Genomic DNA, 25,844 nt, shown 5'->3' on the forward strand with positions numbered 1-25,844 from the left:
AATGGTCCAGTTCTCATGTGGTCTACTTTGAATTGGATTAAAATGTTTTAGGAATGCTAAGCCTTATTAAAACAATTAGTCATGATATCAGATTGATTTACACTTCAGTGCTTTTTACTAAACCATGTGCTGCTTTTTTAACTTCTCTGTGACCAGTGTTATAGATGTTCATAAAAACTCAGTGTCTTGTGCTGATCTGGGTGATAAATCATCATAACCAAAAATGTGATATTTTAATCAGTATGAATGTTATGATGAAGCTGGTTGGCCAAATGCAGATTAAACTAGTTAAGTATAATGACGTGAAGAGTATTAGTTAATGTGGACTGCAATGGCTTAATCTACTTGGACGAAGGTGGGTAAAGTCCAAATTGGTTGATAAAAGTAGATTAAAACCTTTTTAGAGGAACTAGGTTAGAATAAACCCTTATACATCTGGAAGAACTATTCACAATACAAGGACCGCGTGCAAACATATATTCTATATAATTAATATATATAATTAATGACATATTTAAATAACTTCATAACTATATGATATGCTTTTATATCAATATGTAAATATTTAATAATCTTTTACATTTAAATTACATAAGCATATAATCCTGTGGTGTAACAGGTAGAAAAAAAACCCTCATGCATTTTTGTCATGTTATTTTTATGTTAAGATTTTTTTCTACTAACTTACTAACTTTTTTACTAACTTATCCTCTAAAACTCTAATAAAAGTTATATATATATATATATATATATATATATATATATATATATATATATATATATATATATAATTATATATTATTAGCATTATATATATATATATATATATATATATATATATATATATATATATATATATATAGTATTAGCGTATATAAAACACTATATATACACACACACACAATAATTAAATATTTATATTCATTTATATATATTTTTAATTTCAGTGTATATATAAAGAACTAAACTGAACATTAAACACTATCAGATCCGCCCCCTTTCTCATAATAATGCCTAATTCCACAAATCTTACTCTGTCCATTAACATCACTCCAGCCATTCGAAAATACATTTGCATAATACGTTTTGTTTCACACACTCCTCCCTCCGTTGCACGCAGAAGTATGTGCGAGCAGCTGGTGGAAACTCGAACCCACACTCGGTTATCTGCACTGGCATCTGCACTAACTTCCTCTAGCCGCGCTCGGCCAGGGAAGAATTCACCCTTTGTCCTCACCGATGTGGGCCTCACATGAATCCAGCGTCTCCAGTGGAAGACATCCTCATTAAAGATCCTGAGATGGATGTCATCTGGGCCCTAGACAGAAACATTCTCCGGCGAAGAGAGAAGCGCTGTAGGTGCCCGGATTCGACAGATGCGTTTGCCTTAAACGTCTATTACCATGACCAGACGATACGGCTGCGTTCGACCGATGGTGGTCTGTTTTGCGTAACCGAGATTAAAACGCGATCAGATCTGTTTTACATAATTGTTAAGACAAAAATAGATAAGACTGCGTTAAAAAAAACCTGATTATTTTGGCTAGTCCTTTATTATTATCGTGCGTGTAGCTCGTAAAAGGCACGAAAATAAAAATGCAATACAATCCGCATTAGACATCCATGAAAAGCCCCCTCCTGTTCACACCGCAGCGCATTTCTGGGCACGGAGGAGACGTGAACATTACTTCAGCTTTTCTGTGCAGGCACTAGTAAAAACTCTAATGAGACGGAGCCAGTCAGCACAATATGACTTCCATCGTTCTGTTTTATTTCTAGCTGTTAAAACATTAGGGCGTTGCACGCATAAAAAAAAAGTGAAATAAATCTGAAATGCTCTTCTCTGGTTGAAACCAAGCGACAGTTGTTGTCATGAAGGGAACATTGTTCACAAATGAGATCTCCTTGATATTCACAGCCTTTCTTTCATATTTATTTATTCATTTTTAATAAATAAACTGCCAGTTAAGATGCTGCTTAGTTAGTAGTTAGTTAGGTTCTGGCTCATTCATTTGTGAATCAGACTATACTATTTTATGTTTTTGTTTCAGTAAAAAAAAAAAGATTCATTAGAGCCTTTCGTTTTGATTTTGCTGTATTTTTTGATTCACTGAAAAGAGCCGTCTCATAAGTTCATTCAGGAATCAGTCTCAACTCCCTGTTATATAAACCAGCATATGCTGGTTAGGGATGTTTTGAAGTTGGCATGCTGGTTTGAGCTGGTTTATGCCGGTCCTTTGCTGGTTTAAGCTGGTTCTTATCTGGTCATGTGCTGGTCCTAAGCTGGTACCTTTTTTTAAATAGGGCTTGTTTTGCTTGACATTTTTCATTCACCGAAAAGAACCAGCTCATGAAGTCCTTCTTTCAGAAATTACATTACATTGGTTGTGCTGCATGTTTTCGATTCAGTAAAACGAACTGATTCATTAGAGTCACCTATTTAAGATTGGCCTGGTTTTGCAAATTTTTTTTTATTTAATGAAAAGAACCATCTCATACAAGTCATTCTTTCTTGAAACAGACTAAACTGGTTGCACGGTATGTTTTTGCTTCACTAAAAAGAGAAATCGTTTATTTAGGAATCAAACTACATTGACTGTATGTTTTTGATTCAGTAAATGTAACCAATTAAGTCATTCATCCAAAAATCGGACTCAAAATCTGTTACTTTACGTTTTTCATTCACCGAAAAGAAGCAGCTCATGAAAGTCCTTTCTTTAAGAATCGAACTACATTGGTTGTGCGGTATGCATTTGATTCAGTAAAAGGAACTGATTCATCACTGAAATGAACCATCTCGAAAGAGTCATTTGTTCAGGAATCAGACTAAACTGGCTGCACTGATTTTTTTTAATTCAGTAAACAGAATCGATTCAGTAGTAATTTATTCAGGAAATAATGTCACAACATTTTTATCATCTTACAATGCACATTTGGGAATACTTAACTGATCAAAAAAATTACCGATCCTGAAAAAGACATATAAGGGCATCCAATGAGCATATAGCCATGCATAATATATGAAGGCAACAGTGCTTGATTATGTTAAGTACTTGGAAACACGTAACATATTTCATGATATAAATTCTCCTAAATCTCTCAAATGCTTGTCAGATTAGAACAGATGACATTTTGCAATCCCGACAGCAGATTAATACACGCACCACAGTACACCAGAGCAGATCCGATTGGTTATCATCGCATGTGCCACTGGGAAAATGATGTTCTCTAGCATGAGATGCATCTCTAGACAGATTGGCACCATGCAACCGACACTTGACATTCAAATAATGCTCTTCAGGCATTTTCATGTTGCCACAACACTACACAAATATTGCAAAAGCACCACATGTGCCTGACAGATTCAGAGCATTGATCTTAATAGCCGCTTCTAACAGATCGGCCCCACTCGGGCCTGGGCCGAGAATCATTAACTACACCTGATCAAGTTTGTTTGCAGACGCAGACACGCTTTTCCTGTTCAAGAGACAACAGCGCTGATAGCATGACATTTCTGATCGCTTCGCACACACTCAGTTGAGCAACATCTAATCAAAGGTATGGATCTGTGTTTTTAGGAACCGTTCGAAGTATGCAGGCCACGCAAACTGTCTGTTTCATATTATTGCGGATATTTCTGTACCGTTACAGCTAATGCAGCTGCAGTTCGGCGCTTTAACACAAACCCACAGCTGCCTAGAAACACTGTGAGAAGAGAATGTTAATCCTTCAGGGTATTTTTTTTCCTCGCAATCTTTCTGCAGCCTATGAGAAGATGGAATAACACGCGGTGATTAATTCGTACAGCATCACAATGTCCGTTTCTCTGGTTTTGGCCAGGAGATTTTCATATTCTAGGTTGTTTTTCGGCATCTGAGAGACAGGAATAGCACGCACGATACACTCTGTGACACCGTTGCAGACTTTTTCCCCACATATTGCAGTGGAAAATCTGCAAAATGCTGCGCACTCGAGTGATTCACCCGACATAATTGAACACTACCAAGTCTCGCCCCTTTTCGCATCTCGCTCAAAAGCGTAAAAATAACACTTTATTTCAATATTTTTGCTTTCCCCGTGCAAAGCATGCTGGGAAGTGCAGTCGCAGATAGGCCAACATCATTAATCATGTTCAAGTACGTTCACCCAATATAGTAGCAGATTTTACAGAATCATATTAATTGAAAGCCAAAAAAAATCGAATTTAAAAGAGAAACATAGCTGTGTCGTAGAGCTCAAACAGTGTTGGGGAGTAATTTAATTTAAAAATAAATAGAACTATAAGTTGTTACTGAGTAAAAAAAAAAAAAAGTAATTAATCACTTGAAAATATGAATGATTACAAAAAGGCTTCATCTGAATATTTTCACACGTACATATATGATTGATTTATTTCCCAAATTACATTGAGACACCAACGTTTCAAGACGAAAGGTCATTGCATACTGGGTTTTCATATGCATTTTTACATTTTTTTTGTTATTTGTCATTCTATCTTATCGAAATGCTTGTTACTGGTGTAAAAATACAGAAAATCTAAATTGAGAAACGCAATAAAAAATGCATCCGATATAATCAGTTTAAAATATAATCACGATGAAGTAATAAAGTTATGGATATAGTTATTAATAGATATAGTTAAACTACATATTGCATGCTAAATAGGGTAACTTGTAATTGTAATCAATTACACTCTCAAAGCCTTAAAAAAACCCAACCCATATAGACCTTATTGTGCTTAATAATGTGTATTTTTAAACACATTATTTTTGCAAAATTCACTTCACAAGTAGTTTGAACAAAAAATGTGTCTCGGTAATGATAAAAATCCACCCAGTGTTTTTTTTAAAATCGCTATTTTAAATTCTCCTTTCTCAAATCAGCTTGTTCTGACGTAGTTCTGCACAGGCCCCTCCCACAATAATTGATTGACAAGACAGTCTTATCTTAGACCCGGCCTCAGTCCACCATTATGTTGACTCCAGTGCAGGGAATCTTTGAATCTTTGCACGTCGCCTTTCATAATAACGTGCTTGTTAGCCAGTTTACCCATCTTTAAGAAGTCAGAAGTATAAATTCTTATATTGCCTATTATCTTATTTACCGACACAAACCAGTAACGTTGAGTTTCAAGAGCATTTACGGATCAGATAAAGCTGCAACACCCTTCACAACACAGAATCCAAGAATCATCGCTAAATCTTTGCATTTTTGCAGCTACAGGCATCGCGCAGCTTGGCAGCGATGATTAATTGTTTTCTACGTCGTCTGTTCTGCTAATTTCTCGGCAGTCGTATATCTTGTCAGATCCGTGTGAGTTTTAGGCACTGGAAGCGTACAGGCATATGGAAATTTTGACAAAACTCACATCTGGAATGTTACATTGAGTAATTCGCTCGCTGTCACAAAAAGTGCATCCAAATAGGGAGGATAACCGCATACCAAAACAGGCAGTGACATTAACCTAGACTCCAAGCCAACTGCTCAAGACAAAGATTGATGGAACATTTTGAAGCTATTAAAATCTTTGTGGTTTTTCTCGTTGATGACTAAAAACAGAAGGACGAAAAAAAACTGGTTCCTTAAAACAAATATAAGACAAAGCCTTTATCAGAGACTCATTCGTAATCCATAAAAAGGAAAGTCCTAATTACAGCAGGCACCGATAGCGATACCAATCTCTAAATCCGAGCAAGGAAGTGTGTAGAGCAAAGAGAGACTATTTGTTGACATGACATGGCTGCAATTAGATTGAATAATTAGCTCGGCACAGCCCAGTTTTCAATAGCTTTAATACATGCGGCCATTAAACTAAAATTGGCCATTTTATGCAGCTGATCTTGACTAATGACTGTTCATTGACTAATAAATTATTTTAAGATCAGCCCACGCAGTGGCGCCATTAAAATGTTCTCTCGCAGTTTCTATACTTCACGCGTTTATAGCTGATTTCTGATTTTCAAATGAAAACTTAACTGAGCTATAGGAGATGTATCTTGCTGTGGGCGTGCAAGCGTCACAGCTAGAGTCGGTTTACCAGATTTCATGTGCATGTAAATAGTACACCAAATTAAAAGAAAAACTCGTGGTGTTAATACGCAGAAATGCACTTTGGCATCATGGGGTAGACGCGTATTTTACGCACGCGCACGATTTCATATCATACAAACGCGAACACTGCAAATTATATGCGCAGCGAACACGCTCATATCAATAAAACGAGTTTACGTTTTTTATTCCCGTTCATACCTGCTGTATTAAATCCGTATAGATCTTATAGAACTACATTTCGATGCAAAAAGTGACTTATCACGTGTAATCTACAACGATGAGTTAGATTCAATTACATTTTAAAATACTAATAATCAGTTTTTAAGCTAATAAACACAATGCTGTACGCACCTAAAATGCGTATTAAAGCACAGCTTATTCCTTTCTAATTTAAAAAGAGCTGAGTTTAGTGAAACTTTGGACCTGTTTGTCTTCATCTCCCTATTGTGACCTCTCACCTGTGCTCTATGCATGTAACTCCAAGAGGCTATTAACCCTTAACCCCAGGCGGTGGTGAAAGCTCTCAGTCCCAGCGTGCAGCGGCTGCTGAGTGCCCATTGTATATAAATACAACCCCTCTGTTTCCCCGTTTATCCCAGCGGAGGTCATAGTCATATCCCTTCCTCTCCGTTCGCTGACCTTACGTTCCAAACTCGAGGCACTTGCAGAAAGATGACTCAAACAAACTTCTTTGTTTGGCTTATGCTGATGTTTGTGAATTTTGATACCAAAAATGTTATATTGCTTACAACTTTTTTTTTTTAGCGGCTTGCTGGTCATCCCTGTAGCTCCAATAATATCTGTTCTAATTAAGATGAATCTAGTCACTAACTTTCTCCAAGACGGACTCTGACAGACTTTGTCCTGTTAGCATCTCTGGAGTTGACATGTGAGCTTTAAACGATGGCGGGCAAATATTAATAACAGTAAATGGCATCTTACTAGCAAATATTTACAGACTTCACTTCCTAGGGCAATATTTATGAGTCTGTTACTGTAAAGCCAGTGTCTGTTTGATGACCACCCATCCCTCGCAAACAGGAAGTGAAAACCGGATTGGAATTATGTGGACTGTAGCAGTTGGTCGTGGACACCTAAGTTTGGGGGGAGGATGGGGCCCGAGGGGCCCCACAAGCTCCTTGGGCTCTTTGTGTGTGTATTCAGCTCTTCCATTGGGCCTTCGACCGGCAATGAACAAGGAAATCTAAACAGCTCACAAAGCTTTTCATTCGTCCGGGACTTCTGGGATACGAGATTAAATCACACAATTAGATTACAAATAGGATGATGTCATCCAAGATATAGTACATGTAACCTGGATTATGTAATCAGATTATGTACTTGTAATTAAATAGCATAATTTACAAATTACATTTCAAATAGGCAAAAACGAGATAAATATTTATATTTTTAGTGCATCCAAAATAAAAGTTTTTGCTCACATATGTGCGTGAACTGTGTATATTTATTTTAAAATATATATAAAGACACACAAAAGCAGTATATAATTAGAACAATTGTACATGTATTTACATGACTAAAATTTAAATATAAAAACATAACATATTTTTTCAGATTTTTTTTACATGCATGTGCATTTAGAATTTCTATAACAAATATAATCATTTAATATGTACAGAAAAACATTTATTTTGAGTGTGATGACTCATGTTGTTGCCTATATATACAGTATATATATATATATATATATATATATATATATATATATATATATATATATATATATATATATATATATATATATATATATATATATATATATATAAAGAAGGAAAGAGAGAAAGAAAGAGAGAGAGAGAAAATTTATATGTTTAATTATTAGCTTTTTATCAACTCAAACTTTTTATCAAATTGATTGTGTAATGTATATTTAATTTCATGATGTTGATATCAAAAAATAAAATATGTTTTCCTTCTGCTTTTTATATATCAGTGTGGTACATTTAATGGTAAGTTTAAAACAAGTTAGCTAATAAGTAATCAGAATACATTACCTAAAACGAGTAACCTGGATTACTTCATTACCTATAATTTTCTTCACGTAATCTGCAATCAGTAACAGACCACAATTTGTAAGTAATCTATCCTAGGAGATCGAAATGGATCAAAATCCCCATGGTCGCGTCTCGTTTTGTCTGTCAGCGGTCAGCGGGCTAATGTGATGAGACAGGCATATAGCCCAGAGACATTCTATCTCCTATTATAACTCTCGCCGTTTCGCTCCAGCCACGCCGTATATCAGTCCAAAAGGAAATCCCTCTTTTGTTCCTCAAGGAAACCGAGAGAAGGGGTGAGGCGGAAGGACGTGTCACAGTATTTCAAACAGCTGGAGAGCGCCTGCCGAAGCTGCTGTGTGATAAACCTGTTTGGATAGCGCCGGCCACTTGTTGTGTCAGATCTCCCGGAGAAAGCCGCAGATCAAGTGGGTTCCTCGCGATGTCGTAAAAGGAACAAATGCTCTCCAGAAACACTGTGGAGTGGATTTAGGCCACTAAACAGGCTTGTCTAATGGAAGTGTGGGATCTGACTTTGATTTCTGTTTGAAGCAGAGGCTAATGATTAAGGGGGTCCTGGTGAGCTGGATGCTGTTTGGACTGACTAATGGATGGGAGGGGAAGGGTTCAGACTAATTGCCACCATGTTGAGCTCCCCGGGGAATCAATGGGTCAGTCCAACAATGGACAAGAGGTCTGACCACCAGCACACTTCAGGCTTGATTTGATTTATCCTCACATTAGATTATGCCCTCTGAGACCAGGAAAAAATGTCCCTCTGGACAATAATCACTAACCAGAACCACATTACGCCACAATTAGGAGCCTGAAGTATGACTGCATCGTTACCTTTTGACAATGCAAAGAATCTGAAGTAACGATTAATATAATGGAATTTAATATTTTATACATAAAATATATATTCTGTATAATACTATTGTAAAAACATGTAGTGAATATTAAGAGGAAGATATCTGATTACTGTAAAAAAGATTCCATTGACAAGGAATTACTTGTTACTTTTATTTGTAAAAACTGACTAGCAATTCATCAGTCAAAATAAATTTTATACCTATATTTCAGTGTGGTTGCCAGATATTCGGTGTAAAAAATATATAAAATAGCAAAAGTCAAAAACGACAAAAAAAGTAGATAATTTTTATGTATTTATATATATTACATATATATATATATATATATATATATATATATATATATATATATATATATATATATATATATATATATATATATATATTATAAATGATTTAAAAATTAAAAATGTATTATATAAATAATTACTAAATTATAAATTATTATTCAATACATTTACAATAAAATCCTTTTCTTTTTAAAAGAAAAAATGTAAATAGCTGCTGTGGATGCCAGAAAAAAAACCTGTACTTTAAACTATACCGATAACCATCATAATAAACAAATCGTAGCATGGGTTTTTATTTTTAAAGCGTGAAGAAAAAAAATCTAAAGTCTAATTTAAATTATATTATAGTATTATATTAAATGGCATATTTTAATTGTAATAAAATATTACACACACACACATATACATTTTTTTACATTTTAAAATACACAAAAATATACATTTAATAAAATTGTATATTATATATTATAAATGCAAAAACATTGTTTGACAGAAGATTTTTTATACATTGTATTGTTAAATTAAACTAAATAATCATTATAATCGTTTTCTGTATACATGGTAAGCTAACTATGTATTTTTTATTAACTTTGTTACAAACCCCCCATGAACACTACAGAATATCAAATTATAACATTATAGGAAATACATTCCCACCCTATTGTACTACTCTTTCCATAGGACATGTGGACAGCAGAGGTGTTACCTGAGGTGTGTGGCTTCAGCAGTTTGCTTCTGTTTTGAGCAGCCTAGTGTGGAGAGGAAATGAGGTACTATTAGGACACAAACTCTCACCGTAAAAAGCAGTACCTCTGTTAAAAACAAGCCTCTTCTCAGCACACCAAATAAACCATTAAACGCTGTAGGGGCAGTGCTAACCACAGTCAAAGAAAACAATTTCGTTTAGACCGCCGCAACCCACGGGTAGTAAAAAGTCCCCTGTGAAATGTGTCAAAGCCAATCGAGGTGAAGCTGACGCCTCAGGATTGCAAATCAAAAGTGTGATGCGGTCACAGCTAATTAATTAGCTGCTAATTGTTATAACATAAATTGTATTCTCTGAAATGTTATATAACGTGATATTCAGTTTGTATTCTCTGAAAAAATCATGAGAATCTGACAAATTAAAGGAAGTACAGCACATTCTATTACAACATATACAAACAATATTTACAATTTTGACATTTTCCGCTTTTAATGAGAATATATCCTAAAATAAAATCGTATAGAAATATAACAATAAGTACTGAAAGTTAAGATTTCGTTATAAGTTTGGTGTTCATTTTAGAGTGAAAAATCTATTAATAAATCAAAAATCAATTTATCTATCTATCTATCTATCTATCTATCTATCTATCTATCTATCTATATATATATATATATATATATATATATATATATATATATATATATATATATATATATATATATATATATATACTTCCCAGTTTAAATAATGTAACATTATTTTTATTATTTTCAACATTTTTATTGCGGTTTACTTGTGCATTACTATTGCATTTTTGCATTAATTATGTAAAATAGGGATAAATATATGAAAACAATAATGTTAACATCTTAACAGTCCCAAAACTGCATTTAGTCTCTTTATTGAAAATAATAATAAAAAAAAAACTGTTAACTCTTAAATACAGTTTAGATTTTCACCATGAATTTAAATATAAATGATTATAGATCCGTCTTGTTAAAGACCAACTCGCTAATATAACTTCTTATACTATATAAAACTTTGACATTTGTTTCACCTTTGCAATAATGACAAAATATTGACAATACAGTAAAAATCTTAATAGTCACAAAAACAGGTTTAAGTCTCTTTATGCTTAATATCATAATTTATTTAACATGTATTTTTAAGCGTCATAAATTGCTGTCTTGTTAAAGATAATAATTTCAATTAACTGCATATAATGAGTTAACCATCATTCGTACATTAATATCCTTTAAATTCGCGTTCCCACTTTATATTAGTTGACCTTAACTACTATGTAATCATTTGGTACAATGCACTTATAGTTTTAAAAACACCTGTAATTTTAATTACATTTATAATTATACTGATGACCCATCCCTTACTTCTTCATCCTATCCATATCACCGAACCTGTCCCTAACCTTAGCCATATCCCACCTCGGTTTGCAACACAGTACATAGACCCCCTAATATAAAGCGTGACCAAAATTACAAACAATTCTTTTATTTGTCGATCAGAAGCGGCCACGTGTGCACAATCAATTATAACGACGACCAGGTTACGTGCAAACGCACGCTATGCACTCGAGTCCAAGTGAATTTATGTCCAGGAAGCAGCGAGAAATCCAGATGAAGTGCTACACGCCACATTATCAATAACTCACTCCGAAGCCGTCTCACTGTTTCCTTCTGAATGGTTTACATTTTTCTCAGATGACCGGCTCGGGGGCCGAGGTAATTAGAGCGGACCAGCTGTATTGTGCTGCGAAGCGCTAGCAGCTGTCCCGGAGCGATGGACACTCATTACCGCCGGCCTCTGTCAAAACGAGGCGAGAGGCTTTACTGGCACGGTAAACAAAGGTTTACATGGCCGAAGCATTAATAAACATTACATGGCCCGCGATGTACACAATAAAGCGACTCGCTGGCTGTGTTTGGGCTGCACGTGCAGGCGGGACGGGGGTCTGGCACCACCCGGCTCAGGGCCAGCATGTGAATAAATGTGCGCATTGCTCATTCAAGCCTGACAGCAAGGGGTCTGGAACCCGCCGGGCCGCTCGGCTGAAAGCAAGGTGTGAGAAAGAATGTTAATGGCTCTTAATTAAGCACGGCTCTGATAAGGAGGTTGGCGGAGGCCGGGGGTTTGATTAGAGGCCCTGGAGAGATGTTTGCACCTGAGGAGCATTTCATCGATTGGCCTGGCAGGGGAGGGGGCTCGCTAGCTTGGCCTTCATTTACTAACATGATGTGTATCAAATCAGATGCTAATGGGACTGTGTGCGCTAGCCCGTGGGAGAAGTAAGCGGAGAGGGGAGGGGGGGGGCTTATTTATTTTAAACGTTTGAGTGGGAAACGGCCACAAACAATCACACGTTACGCAAAAAAGCCTCCCCCCAGGCCGCGAGGCGGTTGCGCGCGCGCACCGAGCTGCTGGGTGAAAATTCAAACTAAAAGTCCCGAGAGAGACGGTCTGACGACACGCGGGAGTAGAAGTTGGGCAAGGAATGGGGCTAGGTGATTGAAAAGCCTGTTAAAAGTCTCAGTTGAGCTTCTTTCTCGGTTGTATGTTATACGATCCGTCGGTTGACTGCTAATGTTGACTCACAGTCTTAAACCAGTCTGGAGGAAATGGACCGCAAAGCTGTGTTTGCACAGCAGATAATGCTAGTCTTAATTTAGAAAATCCAAAAAAAAGGGTTATAAGGGCAAAACGTGTCTTGACAGGAGGAGCAAGTATAAAGAAAACCTAATCAAAACAGGAGAATTTATATATATATATATATATATATATATATATATATATATATATATATATATATATATATATATATATATATATATATATATATATATATATATATATATATATATATATATATATATATATATATATATATATAAGTTTAAGCATTTGATTTAACAGCATTGCTCAATAGCATCATTTTCTAATTTTAGAGTAGTTTTCCATATTTTTTTATGAGGTGAAAATGCATACAGGTTAGTGTAGGCTTAGGGGCATCAATATAATTGTGTATATATATATATATATATATATATATATATATATATATATATATATATATATATATATATATATATATTCGTGCCTGTTATATAATTTTAAAAATCCAGCTATTGTGTATGTTTCATTTATTATTTTATATTATTATATTTTTTTTGTATAATATAATATAATATAATATTGTAATGTACTGTGCCACTTAACATTTAACAGCAAAATATTTCTTCTGGCAAGAAATACGAGCTGGATAGTTTTTCACGAGATTGTTTGTAAAGATATGCAGTAAAGCTATTTTATCATGTCATCAAATATCACCATGCTACAAAACCATGTTCTTTACTAGATTTGCGAGATTGGCTCACGCAAACCATTTGCATTCATGCGAGCATCCAGTGTTTGTGTTAAACTGACAATAATCACAATGCACATGAAATATTTGAGCCTGTTGAGCTCAGAAGTGAAAAAGCGAGAAAGTGAAACCCGATTACAGTTTCAAGGACAGGCAATTAATTTTGATTACGAGGGATTGGCCTCAAGGGGGAAATCTCAGAGATCTGTGAGGCACATGGCTTAGTAATGCAGAGCGTGTGTGTGTGTGTGTGTGTGGGAGAGAGAGAGAGAAAAGACTGGGGGGGTTGATCGTAAACTCAAACCTTGACACCAGCCTAACCATGACACAGGAGAACCCCGGCCCTCCCAGCCCAGCGGCCGGGCCCTCGGGGCCCCGCTCCCATTACGATCTCGCACTCAATTGTCTGCTGTGTGTGAGAGGGCTCAGGGGGCAGATGCGCTCTATATCATACCTGTCAACAGGCGCGCTTAGCACAGCCCTGCGTGCAGGAACACACACACACACACGGCCGGGGCTGCAACACGACACCGAGTGCGAAACTGGGTCATCTTAGCCAGAAACAAAGACTCTGGAGCTGACAGCAGGAGTTGAAATCTGGCCAAAAGGCATTGGCAGTGCCATATCACGAACAGTCGGGCGCTGGGAGGGGTCATAACGATACCCGTGACCGCTCTGTGGAGGGGAAAAAAAAGTGTGTTACTCCAATCACGTAAGTAGGAATCCGTGATTGAAACTCTCACTGTACGCTGAGAGGCGCAGGTTCCCCTTTCACATCGAACCCAGCGCTGCCAATCATCTGCTTTGTGCCTTCGTGTGAGAAAATCTGTGATTAATTCATCCGTGGTCTTGGCTCACACTGCACATGCGGTCACAGAAAATAGCGGGATGTAATTGCATGCATATGATTCTCTCTGGCAGATTAATTAATGCGGTTGAAATTGTGAGGTAGGCCTATGCTCTGATTTGAATCCTTTGAGAAGACCGAAGTGCTGAGTTCATTTGTTTCAAGTGTAGTGTAAGGTAATATAGATTCGGAGGCCACGTGGGCGAAACATGCGTTTCCCTCAGATTTCCTTTTTATATTATGGGATCTTAAGATTTTTTTTTGTTTTGTTTTGTTATAATAAGCTGACCATTGCGTAATAAGTCTTACAGGATGAGGGGAATGAGGGGCCAAAATCGTGAGAACAGCGACATCGTGTGGTCAGTCTAATAAAGGCAGCTACTAGAATAGAATAGAATAGAATAGAATAGAATAGAATAGAATAGATGCAGGTTGTTAAAACAAAACAAAAGGTACAATAATAATGTAATTCCTTAAGAATTTGCAGCAGTCTAACTATATATATATATATATATATATATATATATATATATATATATATATATATATATATATATATATATATATATATACTAAATTCACTATAGTCCAGTTTCTCTTGCTCTGTCAGTCTCTACAACCTCTGAAGCTAGGCTCAAGCACTCCATGATGTTTACCTATTGAAGTGACTGCAAAAAATGCGCTTTAACTAGTCTAACTAGTTCCCGTGTAGCCGCGCGTCTCGCCCTCTGGCTGATCAATAGCTACTAACTTGCGATTCGCGAACAAATGGTTCTTTTGAACAGTGATTCGGCCCAAACGATTGTAAACGATTACTTTTGGTTCAACGGTAAAGCTGTGAAGTTTAAACAACACTGCTGCTCATACCGTTAAAAATAAGCTAATGGGAGAATAATATCACAACCTGACACAAAATAAATAAATAAATTGGCGCGATTGGAATGCTTATATCCAAAAAGTATCATGAATCATTTTACATGATTCGATGAAAACGAAAGGATCCGAACAAACCGATTCGCTAAAACGATTCCCTATGCTGATATATTGATAGAAATAAACATTTTCTCCGTAATATATTTCGTATGACAACACCTAACATGTTCTATGTTTGTTTACCTGACAAATATTAAATGGATATTTGACCGCACGGAAAATGCACCTTCTCTCTCTTCCTCGTTTCAATTCCCCCAAAACTCGCTGAACCTGATTTTACGGGACAGGAGCCTTTTTAAAACGGCAGGAGACGGTCCGCTGAAAGAGGAAGACGGGGTTATGATTATATCTCCATTAAAGGTTTTTACACAAGTTTATGCGAGTTTCACGACCCACTATGGCAGTGAACTTGAGTAAGAACGGACCCGCGCTTACAGACGCTTATAACGAAGTGGTGAACGGGAGAACGGACACAAACTGGTAAGACAGCTACGTGTTACAAATCATCACACTACATAGTCTACTGCCTAAAAGGGATCAATGAAGTATGCTTTCTAAGACTGACGAGACATTTTAACGTGCTAAATTCATATAACGTAGCTTCAAATGAGGCATTTCTCTTTAGCATAATATGCAAATTGCTTTTCAAGAAACCAAGGTATTAAATAACTCATGCTCAAAAGGGAATGAATGGTTACTTGTGCAATATGTGAACGATTTTGCACTATATAGGTGGTTGATGTCATTTGTGGTGGTTATCTTCAGTCGTTTTGTAACAGAAGCATATGAATTACTATTCTTTATTTGTTGATTATAGGGTGTTGTTCACCTATGAGGGAAACAGTAATGACATTCGGGTGGCAGGGAAGGGAGGTGAGTGAATTCGTTTCAAATGAGATCTTAAAGAATGCAGGAAAGAGTGCCAGAAGATTGATGTCATTCCTTCTTTCTTTCTTTCTTTCTTTCTTTCTTTCTTTTTGTCCAATTCGATGAGTCAGCAGCAGTTCTCAATAACAAATGCTAGTGTGTTTTCTCTGATTGTGCCACAGACGGCGGGCTTGAAGAAATGGTAGATGAACTGAACAGCGGCAAAATCATGTACGCCTTCTGTAAAGTGTTGGACCCCAGCTCTGGAGTTCCCAAGTTTGTGCTCATCAACTGGGTACGAACTGGCAGAAATGTCCAAAACCAAATGCACGGTTGAGAACTAGCTGACTTCGTTATGTAGAGTGGAAAATAATTCCGGACTGGACTGTGGGTAATCTTTAAAACACAAAATAAGAAATCTGAATAGTGTCTGCCCCTTGGATGAACCTCTAGTGAACTAAAATAAAAACCCCAAAAAGTTATAAAGGCGCCCTTAAATAAATATTTTAGGTTGTGATCAATCCTGTAAAGCAGTAGTCCTACCGCAAAATATCAAACGTTTCATCCATCCTTTTTTAATTAATCTGTCATCCCTGATATTCAATTCAAAACAAAAAGGGCTATCGTTCTTTTTCATTTAGCCTTCTAGTGAAATTTGTAACTGAGGAAACATGATTTAAGTGTAAAAAAATCAGTTTAATCTTAATGCTGAAAGACCTTAGGTTTACTGCACTGTTCTACTCTATGAAATCCATTCATTTCAATGGCTCGCACCGCACGAGGACCGTTTGTTGCTGCTTCGCCGAAGCACTTCACTCAAAGTTCAAAATAGTTTACCTTTTTTCTGAGCCACAAATTAAAGCTTGGCGAGCCGTGCAATGAGTAACACTGCTGTAAAGCGACAGTATGTCTTTGCACAACATGGATTAAACCCCATAATTCACACGGAACTATCTCTCTCAATTTGTATTTTTAGAAATCACCTTAATACTCTTATTTGCTTTCAGACTGGTGAGGGAGTCAAGGACGTTAGAAAGGGTGTTTGTGCCAATCACGTTCATTCAATGGCCAGTTTTCTGAGGGTGAGTTTTGTAGTTACATTAGAGTCATGCAATTTCATCAACAACCAAATCCTCATTTTGAATGTGTATTAAAAAGGGTGCCCATGTGACCATCAACGCTCGCTCAGACGATGATGTTGAACCTGCTGCCATCATGGAGAAGGTGGCCAAGGGCTCGGGTGTCAACTACAACATCCACAAGGAATCAAAGCAGAACAATAATTGTGAACCTCCCGGACGTGTGGTGAGAGACGCAATGAATTATGTCTATATCTCATATTTATAGAGGCTCTGAGTGTCTGAGTGTTTGCCTTCTTATTCCGATGTCAGGGTTCTGTTTATAAAAAGGTCAGTGCTTCTGCTGAGATCCAAAGTACGGCGAGAGACAACTTCTGGGCTAAAGCTGAGGTGAGGAAACGCCGGGGTAAAAACACAATGCTTTTATCTCCTCATCTGCTCTTTGTTGTCTTGACACGTTCTCTTCCTCTCCTTTATCAGCAAGATGAAAAGACTCGGCGGCAGGAGGAGCGCAGGAAGGCAAATGAGGAGCGGCAGCGTCTGGAGGAAGAACGGAGGGAGCGGGATGCTCGAGAGGCTGACGAGCGAGAACAAAGGAGGAGGGAGAGAGAGAAAGAGATCGACCAGCAGAGGTGAGTGATTTCGTGGCTGTCCTATTCATATCATCAAATAGAAGGCCTGTGAAGTAGATAAGTAAAGAAAAGTTCATCAAAGTAGTCCTAAGACAAAAACACATTTTGGTTTAAGTTTTAGGACAACTTTAATGAAAAGTTTTCATCCACTTCAACGACTAGTGTATACATTACCGTTCCAAGGTTTGAGAGCAGAAAAATATATATTTATACTTAATTAAGACGCATTAATTTGATCAAAACGCACAGCAAAGACTTTTGTAATGTTACAAAAGTTTTGTTTTTCACATATTGCCGATCTTTTAGGCTTTCAATGAATCATCAAAACATGATTTTTCACGATTTTTAAATATTAATGATAATACAAAACGTTTCTTGAGCAGGAAATCATATTAGTGTGACACTGAAGACAAAAATTCAGCTTTGTGTCACAGAAATTAATTACATTTTTAAATTATATTGTCGATGAAACCAGTTAATTGAAGGTGTTATAATATTATCATTTTACTGTATATGTGATCAAACAAATGCAGCCTTAATGAGCATAAAAAAGCATTTAAAAAGTTGCACTTTTGAACAGTAGTGTATATGGCTACATGTGTCTGCTAAATTGCTTCCTCCTCGGTGTCTCGCAGGCAGTTTGAAAAGAAACAAGAGGCTGTGAATAAAGAACAGGAGCAGAAAAAATGGGTAAAATGATGACTTTCCTTCAGTGCATATGAACATTGTAAAAGCATATTTAACATATCGTGTTAGTCGCTTCTTGATTGCCTCACTTCTTGTTAAGGAGAAAGAGCAGAAGGAACAACCGTCTCCTGTCAAAGCAGGAATACTGCGATCAGAGTCTGTGCAGAAGGCCAATGTGAGTTCACCTTTGATGAGTCAAAATAAATAGAGCACAACAGTGAGCACCCACGCTGACAGTGTCCTTGGATCTCAAACTATATTTCCCATTGATTTCCCCATAGAGATTTCTCTTTAGTAGAGAATGTACAAAATCTCAGAGATGAATCACTGGTTTAAAGTTCAAAAGTATACGAAAATCCGACCGATTTCACATAATTTGGTGAAATGTACTTCCCACAAAGCATTCTGAATTATGCAGTAAAATACAAAACGGTTGCGTAACATAAAAATATTGACTTATTGTGAGAGGTTGTAAGTTCACGAGCAATGTATGTTAGGTTTTTATGCAAAATGATTACTCTTATCAGGTATTTGATAATACATCATGAAAGTAAACAGTAATATTCTGAAATAGTGTCTCACGATTCTTCAGAAATCATTCTAATATGCTGATTTGCTGCTCAAGAAGCAAGAGCGTTGTATATAATCTCGTGCTTAAGGCAGGTTTCACACAATACTTAGGGAGAAAGTAAAAAATTGACTTCCAGAATCCTAGAAAAAAAGAAAAGAAATGCCATAAAAGATAAAAATAGCATGTCTTTTTTCAGGAGGCAGCATCAATCATCTCTCAGCGTTCCATCAATCCCAGGGAGCTGTTCATGCAGAAGGAAAGAAGTTTGTCCAGCAGTGCAATGACTTCTTCAGCCACCCGTCCAGGTAAAGAAAACTCCTGTCCAACAATTCATCAACTTCTGACAAACCTCATCCATAAAACATGCGCACAGTGCCAAGCCTTTTATCCCAAAATTCAGAAATTCATGTCTTTTCCCTCAGGTCAGCTGAGAAGCCCATTTTTATCCCAGCAAGCAGTCAGTGCAGAAAACCCTCCCAATGAAAGCAGGTCTCAGCTCTTATCTCCGGCAGCCGCCTCGGTTTCACGAGTACCGGCTCTAGTCTCTCCTGTGAGCAAAACTCTGGCTTTCCCAGTAGAAAAGAATGGTAAATAAAAGCAGCAATCCCTTCTGTTTCTGTGGTTTGACATCATATATCAGTTCAGGAATAAATTGCTTCGTTTCTGTCTTTCAGACCCTTTTTCTGATAATCCATTTGTGTCTGAACAAGCTGAGGGTTCTGAAGATGAATGGGATGGTATGTTTTCTCTCTATAATGCTTTATAAATGTCAGTCAATCTAATAAATATGCCTGAAATGTGACGTACTGCGTGCAGATTCAGGTGAGGAGGGATTGAGCCCTGATGCCGGGAAGCAGCAAAGTTATGATTTAAACAACATCTACACAGACGTCCCCTCGCATGAAAATCTCTATCAGAACTTGAACCAGGTTATTACCTTGTCATGTCATCCAAACCTTATTTGGTCATTTTTTCCCCTTTAGTAATAATATTTCAGCAGGGTATGAAACATCATCTACTGTAGATATTGTTTCACATAAATACCATTATTCATTGTATTATTTGTAGGATTTCCAAACCCATGCTGGTGAAGAAGAGGAGGCGGGAGAAAACCCGAACATCTGTGCAAGAGCACTATATGACTACCAAGCTTGTGAGTGCTTTCATTGTAAAGTCTTTTTTATCATAAATAATCTCTCTCTATATATATTTTATATTTGGTTAGTCTTGTGTAGCTATACATATATATATATATATATATATATATATATATATATATATATATATATATATATATATATATATATATATATATATATATACATTTTTGTATAGATTTTTAATATATTTTACTATACATATACATTCTTATACACATATATTTGTATGTGTGTGTGTAAGTATATTAGGGTTTATATATAAAATTCAAGTCAACAGTAAAAAACTATTACTTTATAGTACATTTTCATCAGTGAAGCTGTGGTAATGAAAACTTAAATTCCTGCATTGTATTTCTTCTCGGTTTGCCATATAGCGGATGACACAGAGATCACCTTTGACCCGGAAGATATTATCACAGGGATCGAGATGATAGATGAGGGCTGGTGGAGAGGTTACGGTCCTGACGGTCACTACGGCATGTTTCCTGCTAATTATGTTGAGCTTCTTCAGTAACCGACCAGATGCAAAACAAGCGACACAATGATTGTGTGCGTGTGTGTGTGTTTTGTGCTGATGTTACTGATGTAACATTTGCTTTCTTACTTCATCCAAATAATCTTCAATAAAAGTTTTAATGTTCTTTTCATGTTGATTCAAATATACCAACCAAACAAAGCAGAGAAAATAAAAGCCAACATTTTAATAAATGAAAACATTTCCATACTTAGATTCCTGAAAATACATGCATTTTCATTTATTTCGTCACATACATCTAACATGGTAACTAGAGTTTTGAGTAAAATTAGTTCAATACAGTACTGTATAGTACAGTAAAAGTTCAGTACTGAATGATTTTCACATTAATGAATAGTATGTACAAGGTAGTTTGTACAAAATATGTTACACTTTATTGTTACATTTCCTTTTTTATAATAACAGAAAATTATGCATAATTGCAAGAAAAGCTATTCCAAACCCTAATCCTAACCCTAACCTTATAGTCTGTATATAGTATATGTAGTTAATTAATTTTACTGAGAACTTAAATGTATAATTACACAATAACAAGGACACCTTAAACTAAAGTCTAACACAAAATACTGACCAAAACCATGAAATGCCAAAAAAAAAGATAATCATGGTAGTAATCTCATAATTATCATAATCATGGTAGGCTCAAAAAAAAAAAAAAACTTATTATATATAACAAACATTGTGTACAAAAACAATTCGAATTTCTACTAAAGCTTTCATCAGAGGGTATGGAATGCATAGGTTGCTGACGTATAAATCGCGCGACGCGAGGGTTACGTCAACGCCTCTTTGACGTCATCAGCCCGTTTCTGGTAGTTTTTGGGAAGAGGAAGACATGGCCGCAAGGTTACTTCTGAGAAGCGCCGTCCGGGCCGCCGTGACCCGCAGGGCCTCTCCGGTGGTCGCGCTGAGCAGAGGGATGGCGGCGGGGGGTAAGTCTTTTACCACTAGCTGCTTTTATTCATCGAAACGCGCCGCAGCATCATTTAAGAGGCAGTTTGAACGCGTGCCAAGGACGCTGTGCCTTCCGCGGAGGTCGATTCGCGTACCGCATCGGAAGTCTAAATCGGAAAGCGTGCGTTTAATTGTAATTTTTTCGTGACACGTTTTACGATAATATATTTTTTTCTTCCAGAGTTTTAATGTAGTTTGTTGAGATGTATTGGTTTGCTTCTAAAAAGAAAACACAAGTGCGTTGCGTTGACTGTTAGCATACAGGCTAGTCTGCAAATACAGAAATCGACTCTGAACTGCTGGCCGGAAGGAGAGTCGATAAAGTCTTTTAATTGAACTTTTTCACGCAGGCATTCCCACCGACGAGGAGCAGGCAACTGGACTCGAGAAGAAGATTATGGATGCTATGAAAACAGGCACAGTATGTATCATGATCTGTCAAGAAAGCTGTCAAACGCAGTATTTATGCTCGCGTCAGATAAAAGACATTCACACAAAAATGAAACCTGCGTGCTGTTAAATTTCTCTCGAGAAGTGATTTACACAAAAATGTTTTTTCCCTATTCCATAGGACTCGCAGAAAACGCAATTTTTCAATTTGACTTTAAAGTATGTTGCGTTTTGCTTGATGTTAAGTTTAATGTCAATACTGTTATGAATTTCCATTATGGTTTTCACTTGCAGAAAGCCATCGTGACCAAATATCATTGATGTCAAACGTAATAGGTGCCATATTTGATTTAAACGTGCATAGACCGGCACAAAAATTGAACATGATAAAAAAGTGAGATAAAATAAATGTATTTGCTTATGTGAATAAGAATAAAGCATGTGCTGCATGAAGGTTCATTTGTGTTTTTGCTGAACTGCTAAATTGATATTCGTGTATTTTGGAAATGCATTTATGCGTTGCGTTCAGAGTGTGCGTTTAAGTAACACTTTCCCCGGGAATTGAACCCATGACCTTGCTAAAGACATGATCTAAAGGATTTTTTGTCTTTATAAAAGACATTTCCAATATATTCCAAGATATGCATATTAGTATTAATTCAAGGATTAAATCCATGACCTTGACCCAGTGACATTCATTCATTCTTTCCCTGTCATTTGAACCCCTTAACTTGGCCCTCCCATAAACATGCTATGGTTTTTTTTTTTTTTTTAATGCTTTCAAGAAAATTTCCGGGATATAAGTTGCATTAGGTCATGATTTGCCTGGGAATCGAGCAGATGACCTTGGCATTACAGGGTTTCCAGTCCTTTTAAAGGGCATTTTAATCAGACTCTCCAAATTGACCGATTGATTTCACCTCATTCTTCACCTCACAGGATCCATTCAGCATGCTGAAGCCCAAGGAGTATGCCGGGTCGAAGTCGGACCCCCATCTCGTACCGTCCATCACCAACAAAAGAATCGTCGGTTGTGTCTGTAAGTTCAAACTCTCGATTCTAGGTACGTGGTTCATGTGTGTAGAGGTTGTTTTAATCGGACGTGACTGTGTGCAGGTGAGGAGGATAACACCGCTGTGGTTTGGTTCTGGCTCCATGAGGGTGAAGCCCAGCGCTGTCCCTCGTGCGGCTCACATTACAAGCTGGTGCCTCACGAGCTTCCTCACTGATCCTGCTGCCTCCATCGCGGCGTCACATCCCAGAATTCCAGAGACGTCTTGACCTCATTTCATTTTTGTCTTTTTGCAAAGAAGTATAGGAGACGTAACCTCTCCTCCTCCTGGTGTGGGACACAACATTTGAACAATTCCTAAAAAACAGTTTACTTAAATTATTGGAGTGTATCTTTAGCGTTTGGTCTGGTTACACCTAATAAACATGCTTACTCTGATTTTGACTCTTGTGGTTTAATTAAGGTTTGTTAAATTCTGGTTCATAAAAATCTGGACGCGACTGACTGAAATGGTTTCAAATGACCTTAACATTTTTTTTACTCCAGTTCTTGAAGTTAATTTTAAAGGCAAATATAAATTTTGCCATGCGTATGATTTTTTTTATTTATTTATTTTTACAAAGCTAAGATTTTCATTTGAATAATGGATAATAGTTTCAATGTGGACAATTTTAGTAATTATGCTTAAAGCAGTCATTTAAGTATTATATAATTGTTTTTCATTCTAATTTTAGTATTTTCATAGTACTGTTAATTCACTTTGTGCCTTTGGGCATCTTAAAAAAGAATTTTTGTTATTTCTATAATTTACCTTTTTTGTTTTTTTTTGTAGAAAACGTGCCATTTAATAAGTTTTTGTTTTGTTTCAATATATTTTCATGAAAAACAACATACTCCAGTCATTCACATAAAATATATTTGACTTTACATTTTTCTGTTTGTATAATTTGCAATGGTTTTTGTTGTTTCAAGACTCACAGCTTTATTTTCATTTATTTTTATCGAACGGCCTAAATCCTTTCACATATGGTCTCCCATAAAGGTGTCCAAACTCTCAATAAGAAGTTCATGTTTGTCTCTGTGTTTGCGCTTTCTTCCTGTGTCCACAAGGGGTCATTTGTTTTTAAGAATGAGAAATGAAGAACCTTTGGGAGGAATGCAAAAAAAGGTGCCATGAAGCAAGATTGCCCTCACTTTGTGTTGCCTTAAATGTCATGACATAAAACTACAATATTATATAAAATAATCTGCTTTATGTGTGGTAATATTGTAAAAAGTCTTTATATAACGTATTAGTTCATAAAGTGTCTTTTTAAATCTGCTGCAAGTGACAGTGCAAATGTGTTTCAAGTGTAGCACTTTATTTTTTTTAATATTCATCCTATATTAATGTAAATTATTCAAGTAATTAAAATGCAGATTGCACATGATTGATTTGTGATATATCTGTAAGTCAATGCTAATCTCTCTTTTGAATGGCTGAGCAAAGTGGCTTTTATGCCTGCTTTTATATATATATATATATATATATATATATATATATATATATATATATATATATATATATATAAAAGAGATCTTGATTGCCTAATGGTTATTAGCATAATGGAATTCATCAACATATCCAAGCTCCTGTTTACTGCACCTACCTACAGTATGTTAATCGTTTCATAAGCATTGCAGGCACACATCACTTTGTTTATCGCTTTGAAATTCATTATAATCAATGCATCAAGAGGTTTTTTTTTCCCCGCAAATGTGAAAAATGCCCTTAGCGGGTCATTTATGCCTCCTGTTTTTTGTTTTTTTTTTACTGACAGGAAAAACCGAAAGTGAGATGTTATGTGCAATTTGCACATAATTGCCAACATTTGCTGAGGCAGGCTGTGAAAGCGAGGAAATGCAACACAGAAACATTTGAGGGAGATCTTATTTCCTGTGCATTGCTCAAGTGAGCTGGCATTGTGAAGAACAATTTCACGGCGTTTTTTTTCTTTCCCGCAAGAGTGTCTTCAAGAGCTGGCAGTCCTTTATATTTGCGGTAGCTGAGTTTATTTCTTCATCAGAAAAGATTTGCAGAAATGTAGCATTACATTACTTGCTCACCAGTGGATGGTTGCCAAACAGCTGATAAAAACATCACAGTAATCCACAAGTGACCCACGTGACCAACATCTTTTGAAGTGAAAAGCTGCGTGTTTGTATGAAGAAATCTATCCTTACAGTGTTTTTCAGTATTCTTGAAAAAGCCGGACTATTATAATCAAATTATTATTTCGGGGTGAGCTGTTCCTTTAAGTGGGTTTAAAAACTTGCTTACTTTTGCGCATAACAGAGATCCATCGTATTTTAGGGTGAAATATAACCTAACGTCGCTGAACTGTACACCAAATGGGTTGCTGAGAAAAGTTAAAAGTCGAGGCAACAGGCCGCACTGAGATTTTTCAGTTCACTCAACAACTGTCTTAATAAATTATTCATGCTGCAGTGCATGCTGGGTGCTCGAAACCCTTAGCAAACCGGCAACTGTTGTGTTTGTTCAGACCTTGACAGAACTCGCAGACAACGCCAGGCTTGTTGGAGCAATGTCTGGGAGAACACTGTTTGACTAACTTGTGTTTTTATGCAGATTATATGCAAAATAATTTTTTTGCCTGCAATGGAATGACAGAGAAGCTATAGCTTGCTTGCTAATTGTGGGATATAGTACGCCACACACTAAAGCCGTGAAAGGGAAAGGATTTAAGAACGGCAGTGAAACAGTGCAGTTGATATACTGCCCATTTTAATACTATATAGAGCATACTTTTAAACAAGTCACAAAGTAAGTTAACATTTAAATGTACTGTGTACTCAGTATGGGA

The 25,844-nt window shown here is 36.5% G+C and overlaps 2 protein-coding genes across 3 annotated transcripts; both read left to right on the forward strand.

Annotated features, from left to right (window-relative positions):
* The first annotated feature begins 15,351 nt into the window (after positions 1-15,351).
* On the forward strand, positions 15,352-20,730 carry dbnla (drebrin-like a). 2 transcript variants are annotated; one of them, XM_043251154.1, is made up of 15 exons: positions 15,352-15,573; positions 15,911-15,966; positions 16,143-16,255; positions 16,968-17,042; positions 17,119-17,265; positions 17,352-17,429; positions 17,520-17,671; positions 18,307-18,361; positions 18,462-18,533; positions 19,126-19,234; positions 19,352-19,516; positions 19,604-19,666; positions 19,746-19,858; positions 19,998-20,082; positions 20,464-20,730. In XM_043251154.1, the coding sequence occupies exons 1-15, from the start codon at positions 15,470-15,472 to the stop codon at positions 20,601-20,603; spliced, it is 1,527 nt and encodes a 508-aa protein (XP_043107089.1). In that variant the 5' UTR covers positions 15,352-15,469; the 3' UTR covers positions 20,604-20,730. The 2 variants fall into 2 exon arrangements, with proteins under 2 accessions (XP_043107089.1, XP_043107088.1); XM_043251153.1 differs by having other exon boundaries at positions 15,353-15,573; positions 18,459-18,533.
* A 668-nt stretch (positions 20,731-21,398) lies between these two features.
* On the forward strand, positions 21,399-23,418 carry LOC122353193 (cytochrome c oxidase subunit 5B, mitochondrial). Its single transcript, XM_043251155.1, has 4 exons — positions 21,399-21,556; positions 21,929-21,999; positions 22,908-23,007; positions 23,085-23,418. The coding sequence occupies exons 1-4, from the start codon at positions 21,460-21,462 to the stop codon at positions 23,195-23,197; spliced, it is 381 nt and encodes a 126-aa protein (XP_043107090.1). The 5' UTR covers positions 21,399-21,459; the 3' UTR covers positions 23,198-23,418.
* The last annotated feature ends 2,426 nt before the right edge of the window (positions 23,419-25,844 follow it).

The sequence above is a fragment of the Puntigrus tetrazona genome, chromosome 10 (assembly GCF_018831695.1).
Source record: "Puntigrus tetrazona isolate hp1 chromosome 10, ASM1883169v1, whole genome shotgun sequence".
Lineage (NCBI taxonomy): Eukaryota > Metazoa > Chordata > Actinopteri > Cypriniformes > Cyprinidae > Puntigrus > Puntigrus tetrazona.